At 33.3% G+C, this 7,905-nt stretch overlaps 1 protein-coding gene across 1 annotated transcript; it reads left to right on the top strand.

The window, feature by feature from the left end:
* Positions 1–6,191: 6,191 nt before the first annotated feature.
* On the top strand, positions 6,192–6,789 carry LOC115227264 (nuclear receptor subfamily 2 group F member 1-A-like; the record flags this gene model as incomplete). Its single annotated transcript, XM_036498584.1, has 1 exon — positions 6,192–6,789. A coding segment is annotated over one exon (598 nt), but the record flags the coding sequence as incomplete, so codon positions are not given.
* Between the last annotated feature and the right edge of the window lie 1,116 nt (positions 6,790–7,905).

A 7,905-nucleotide genomic window follows, 5' to 3' on the forward strand; every position in this document is an offset into this window, starting at 1 on the left:
TTGAGAGTAAATAGCTCTGTAGGGAATATTTCATCATACTAAATACACATACCTTTAAGTTTCGGTTAACTGAGCCTTATCCTTGCAATTAGTCGATAAAATATCCCTCTAGGAATATTATATAAATTCTAAAAATAAAAAGCATGGGCGGTGACAACAATAAGAACAACCTTAGTTTTAAAACCTTAGGGGAAATTATAGTCCATGTAGATAGGTGTAGATCTTGCATAAAATTCCATCTGAAGAAGAAAAAAAAGAAAGAACGGAGATGTTTCGGCCTCTGTAACTCTCTTCGGCGAGAGTAATTCAGTCAAGAGGGTCCCAGGTGTTATAGTAATCATCGATATATAAGCAATATTTAAAGTAGTGAAAGGTGGTTATGTATATTTACAATATAGAGAAGTAGAACGCTTTGGCGGGAGGTGGGCGTTCTGTGTACGACATGCAAAAAGTGATTGAAATATGTGGAGAAAAATTTAATAATAATAATAATAATCATCCTTTCTACTAAAGAGATACAATGCTTGAAAATTTGTGGGGAGGGGGCAAGCCGATTATATAATCCCCAGTATTTCACTGGTACTTAATTTATCGACTTTGAAAAAAAGTCGACCTCGGCAGAATTTGAACTCTGAACTTAAAGATGTAAGAAATACCACTAAAATGATGGTTTAAAATTTTGGCACAGGGTCAGCAATGACGGGGAGCTGGGGATACGTCGATTACATCGACCCCCCCCCCCTGCCTCAGTGTGCTAAGTCAACCTCGACGGAATTTGAACTCTGGAACTATTAAAGGAAGAAATTCTCCAAAAAATATTTTGTCCGGCGCGCTAACGCTTCTGTCAAACTCATCAAGAATATAAGTCGATACAAACTTCAATTTACAGATTATCTACGCTATTAGTAGACAAAAGCTCCACCTCGGGGCGTTTGAATATTAAAAATGGAAAGGAAAAACAAGTAAAAAAAAAAAAAAAAAACCTAACGAAACATAAATTCATGAACTGCGATCGTTTGATTTTAGTGAATTTATCTCCCCTGTTCGTTGTTTTTAGATTAATAAACTCCGCTAGAGGGAGGTTCTACCTAATCAATTTCATAGATAAATAAGCATGTACTTCACCGCTAAATCGAAGTTTAACTCCTGCTGTACGTGTATATGTGTATATAGATCAGTAATAATCAAGATTGCGTGTCTGTGTTTGTGAAAATAGTTGTTGCGTGTTTTCGCCCCCTTTTTTTCTTACAGGGTCGTCTCACCGCAGTACTGGGTTCCGCCACTTGTTGCGTAGTCCCTTGCCTTCCCCATCGCGAGGTTCAACTTCTTGAGAACGGCTTGCACCAGTTCCTTGCTGTGTGTGTGTGTGTGTGTGTGTCTGTCTTAGTCTTCCCCGTATATTACTGGCGGTTGCGTTTTCGTTACTCTGTGTGTGTGTGTGTGCGTGTGTGTATTTGCCACACACACACACATACATATATAATATATATATTTATATATACACACATACAGATGTGTATATAACATACATGCATGCTAGATAATAAGTCTCTAACTATATTATGTGTGTGTATACCTATCCATATATATATATATATATATATATATATAGATAGATAGATAGGTATACATACATATACATATCAGTGTATAATGTGTGTATCATATATGTATATGGTGTGTATATACCTACACATACATATATACATATATATGTGGTGTGTGTGTATGCATATATATATATATATATGTATATATATATATGTGAATATACATATATGTATATACATGCGTATGTATATATATATATATATATATATATATATATATATATATATATATATACATACATATAATGTGTGTGTGTGAGTGTGACATAAATATATTATGTATAATACATGCACACAATTATGCATATGAAACTAAATTAGCTTAAAACTATTTTTTGAAGAATAATATGATGTCATGAAAATATTTTTTGCGTACTTTAATTATTATATCTGTCCACACACACATACGCATACGTGTGCATGCACACACTACCACACCCCACCCCACCCCGTGCACACCGTAGATACGTATCTATATGTATGTGTATACACATTTGTGTGTGTGCACAGGCGCTGATAGGTATTTTATTAATTAAAAGGAAACCTCTATAAGATGCTTTCTACAATAAATAGCGTATATATACTTGCATCTTGGTCGAATTTCATGTGTGTGTCTACGTATGCTAGCATGTGTATGTGTAAGATAGGTGGGTGTGCGTTGATATGGAATAGAAGACGCTTCCACTATCGCAGTGATTATTACATATGGAAACGATTTCAAAATTTCCAAGAAATGGTAAACTAGCAGTCCTCCATTGAGGGGAAGAAATTGAGTTTAAGAAACGAGGGAAACTATTAATTTCAGGAATTGAAAATAGTAAATTTTATTAATGGGGAATTTAAACAGTGGTGTGTGTGTGTACGTGCGCGAGTATGCATTTTTGCATATACATATATTTTTGCGTGTGTGCGCGTGTACACATATTAATTTATATATCTAATACATACATATATATATATATATATATATATATATATATATATATATAACATGTATTATAATATATGTGTGTACACAATACACATGTGTCTATAAACGCTTGTAATTTGTACCATATATATTATATATGTACATACATACTACACACACATTTGTTTGTGCGCGGACATGTTTAGGCATTTGTGTATACATTATGTAGCTTATTATATATATGTATATATATGCGGCTTCATATTGAATTATTTCAAATATTCATCTGAGACGCTAATTTTCTTCGTATTTGTACTATTCCCCTCACTTTCATTTTACATGATGTAAAAATAATAGCGATGTGAGTGTGTGGTTATATATACTTAGATATATATATATATAAGCGGGTGTGTATACATACATGTATGTATGTATTCATGAATGCATATATGCTTATGTAATGTATATTGTGTATGCAAAGACAAAAACAAACACCCACATGTATGTATATATATATAATGTATATATATATATGTATATGGGGAGTGTATAAATATATTCATTTATGTTTATATATGTATAAATATATTTATAAACGTATATAGATGTATAAAATATATATGTATAAATGTATATATATGTATAATATATATGAATATATATATATACATATATATATATAATTATGTATGAATATAGATATAAGTATACACATATGTATAAATATATATATTATATATTTATATTATATATATATATATTATATATGAGATACACACACAGACACACCACACACACAGGCACACACACATATATATATATAATCCTAGAAACTGATTGTTGGGGAAGCATATTTTATTAAATTAATTGTAAAAACAATGTAAAATAAATACATTCACGCCTGATCTATTTAGTGTATACACGTTGCTGAATGAATGTGTGCTTCAAGTGTTGGGTGCATACACACACACACACACACACACACACACACACACACACTAGCCCATCACTTGCATACATACGTACGTAAAATACACATGGGGTGGGTGGGGCTCGTGCGCGCACACACGCACCTTATTTCGTCGCTCATCACATCTTTACTTACAGTTCGCTCAAGATTGAAACTCAATTTTTTGATTTATAAATGTATGTATGCAGCTGCGTGTCCACATTATGTCTAAACAAGGAATATTGCTGTCAGTGACTTCGAAGTTTTGGCCTGTTAAGCCCCCTTCATTTTATTATAAATAAACGTAAACATTAATATATATATATATAATATATATATATATATATATACATACATATATCTATCTATAGTTAGATAGATAGATAGATAGATAGATAGATATTTGTGTGCTTGTGTGTGTATGTAAATATATATATATATATATATGGTTGTGTGGTAAAGTAGCTTGCTTCCCAACCACATGGTTCCGGGTTCAGTCCCATTTCGTGGCACCTTGGGCAAGTGTCTTCTATCTACTGTATGAGCCTCAGGCCGAGCAAAAGAACCTTTTGAGTGTATTTCGTAGATGGGAACTGAAAGAGGCCCGTTGTGTGTGTGCCTTTGTATCTGTATTTGTCTCTCCATCACGGCTTGACAACCGGTGTTGGTGTGTTTACCTCCCCGTAACCAAGGTGTTCGGCAAAAGTGACGACAGAGATATAAAGTCGTGTGGTCGATTTGTTTGACTAAATCACTTCAAGTCGGTGACAGGCAGGCAGACACACACACACACGCACACATATACACACACACACACACACAACACACACACACACACACACACACACACACACGCTCGCACACAGAGTAAACATTATATATACCATAGCTATTGACAGGTGGTTTTAAAAAGCACAGCCTATCAAACGTCAGTTCGTAAACCCTTATGTTCTGGGTTCAAGCCCACTTCTTGCCGTTTTGGTTTAATATGTCCTTTTACCGCCGACTAGGTGTCCCCTTCTAACTGTTCCTTCAGTGTGAAATTGGATAAGCCTGTGTACCTGTATTTAAAGGGTTTGAAGCACAGCATCCCAATGAAACGCTGCGTCAGCAGAGGTTATCGTTTCTAGACCCCCTTAATAAACGTGTGAACCCCATCCGATGGAGCAAGACAGGTAGATTTATCTCACTGGTTCGCATCTCTGTGTGGTTATAAAGGTATGTCCGTGCGTGCGTGTGTGTGTGTGTGTGTAACCTTACCTGTTCTCTTTGCTTTAATATACTCAATTTGTGTATATATATGTAGTCAGATGTATTCAAACTCTACCAGAATCTTATACATACTCATATTCGCACACGCACGCACACACACACACACACACACACATTCACACACACACACACACACACGTATGACTACACATACATATATATTTATATATATGCATGTATGTATGTATTTATATACATACATACGCACATATGTGTGTAAATAAATATGTCATATACATGACAATGTTTATGTATATTATATATATATATATACATATGTGTATGTATATATATATTTATTATACAATCAACATTAATCTGAAAGAAAAAAAAATCAAATTGTCGATATTTCTTCACCTGTATTAATTGATTTAAAGCTTGTCCTGTTAATTATTTTCATTGTGTGCTTCCATAGTAAATATGTTCTGAAACCATTCCCTTGTTGTTGTTGTTAGATATATACAACACATACGCAGACATACAGATGTATAAATGAATGCAAATATATATATAACTATGTATATATATATACACATATATATATATATATATACATATATATATATATAACTATGTATATGTGTGTATATAATATATATATATATAGGTGTGTGTGTGTACACGTATATATTTATATATATACACACACATATATATATATACACCCACACATATACATAAATATGTATTCATATGTATTCATTTATTTACACATCACCATCTCGGTGTGTATATGCTATGTATATCTAGTAACAACATTATTATGTTTATGTGTATATATATATATATATATATATATTATATATATGCATTTTTATGTGTGTGTAATGTTTTTATATTTTTATAATTTTTTGTGTTTGTTTGTTTGCATGCATGTATTTTTTATTGTATCTCATTTTCTGCCAAAAACATCATCTGAAAATAGGCATTTTTGCAAAATTTCAAATATGTATACAAAGATGTCGGTGCATGCATGTGTAATGTGAAAAGTACATGTACCACATACACTTCTCATATATATATATATATACATACTATATATATATATATATATATATATATATTATAATATATATATATATATGTATATGTGATATGTATATATATATGTATATGTATATATATCTGTATATTATTTATATATGTATATGTATATATATGTATATGTATATATATATGTATAGGTGTATGTGTATAATAATATGTCTAGGCATACATACATATTACATATATATCTATCATACTTGCATATATGCTCGTATATATACAGACAAATACACATGCATACCTGTGACACATACGCACGCGCACACACACAGACATACACGTATGATATATATATACGCATACACATATATATATATTATAGATACATAAAATTCTGTGTGTGAATGTTACAATTTATTTTTTTCTCTATCATTTATTTATTTTAATTAATTACCTTTCATAGCCACATCTCTCATTATTTCTCTTTTTCTTTTTTCTCTCCCTTTTCTTCTCTCCCCAAATTTCTTTAGCTGTCCAGCGAGGACGCGTCCCGCCAACACAACATCCCGGATTTCCCGGACAGATGGCTCTCACGAACGGAGACCCGCTAAACGGACATACGTACCTGTCGAGCTTCATATCAATGCTGATACGTGCCGAACCCTACCCTACGTCACGCTACGGTCAGTGCATGCAACCAAACAATATAATGGGTATTGAGAACATTTGTGAACTTGCCGCCAGACTGTTGTTCAGTGCGGTCGAATGGGCGCGAAATATCCCCTTTTTTCCGGACCTTCAAGTTGCAGATCAAGTAGCTCTCTTACGGCTCAGTTGGAGCGAATTGTTCGTTTTAAATGCTGCTCAGTGCTCTATGCCGTTACATGTGGCACCGCTGTTAGCTGCTGCTGGGCTCCACGCGAGCCCAATGGCGGCTGACAGAGTTGTAGCTTTTATGGATCATATAAGAATATTTCAGGAACAGGTTGAAAAATTAAAGGCACTCCACGTCGATTCGGCGGAGTATAGTTGTTTGAAAGCAATTGTGCTATTTAGTTCAGGTAAGTTAAGTTTATTAATTTTTTAATCAGAAATATATCTTTTTTTTGTCGTTTGTAAATTTATTTCAATTTTGAAATTTTGTCCATTATTTTGATCCATATTTTTTCCTTTTATCTATTTGTGTGTGTGTGTATGTGTGTGTGTGTGTGTGTGTGTGTGTCAAATGTTTTCTTTGTATTGTAATTTTTTTCTTCTATGGAAAAATTGTATCTCTGTTTTCAGCCATCATAATTAGTTGATGTAGGTAGGGGTTTGTAAAAAGATGTATGACAAAACTTGTTTTTATAATATTGTCGAGAATAACGATGGTGGTGATGATGAGGATGGTGATAAAATTAGAAGCAATCATAGTAATAGTTTTGATATTATTATTATTATTATTATAATAATAATATAGTGATTTCTAAATTAGATGCAAAATCCAAATTATGACGATAACATAAGTAACAATCCTAGAAGTGGTGGTAGTGACAGTAGTAGTAGTAGTAGTAGTAGTAGAGTCGATGATTTCATAGGGGCTTAGAAGGGTGGGGACATCATAAGGACAGTAATAATAATAATTATTATTATTATAGCGACGATTTCCAGAACTGGGTACAAAGACACCCCCACCTTTTCTCCTCATATCATCAACTTAACAAGGCAATGGATCTCCACAGTAAATTGATTTGTAACTTTTCCCCAGTTATATAACAGGTACCGCCTTGCATTGGTCACGAATCTGTTAGTAACGTCGAGAGGAAATCAAGTAGTAACGGTGCGTGGAGAATTGCCATGACTGAGAAATTTTGCAAGATGGAACGAGTTTGCTTTCGGGTCCCATCGTCGAAAAGGTGTGGCCCCCTCTCCACTATTCCCCTTCAGAAATTCACGCCACCTCCTTTTTTCCGTGCCTCTCTAAATAATAAGACCGCATGCTCGAGTGTTATAAATTTTAATCTACTAGTGTATATATATATATATATATATAAATTAGTGCTTTGTTCTCTAACAAAAGAAATTTCTATATCCCTATGTCCAACCCTAGCGGGATTTGAACTCTGGACTTGAAGTCAAACTTCGCTTTAATTTTATCAGAAGTCGTCGTTTTTAATTTAGCGTTCAAGCGTGTTTCT

The sequence above is a fragment of the Octopus sinensis genome, unplaced genomic scaffold, assembly GCF_006345805.1.
Source record: "Octopus sinensis unplaced genomic scaffold, ASM634580v1 Contig02490, whole genome shotgun sequence".
Lineage (NCBI taxonomy): Eukaryota > Metazoa > Mollusca > Cephalopoda > Octopoda > Octopodidae > Octopus > Octopus sinensis.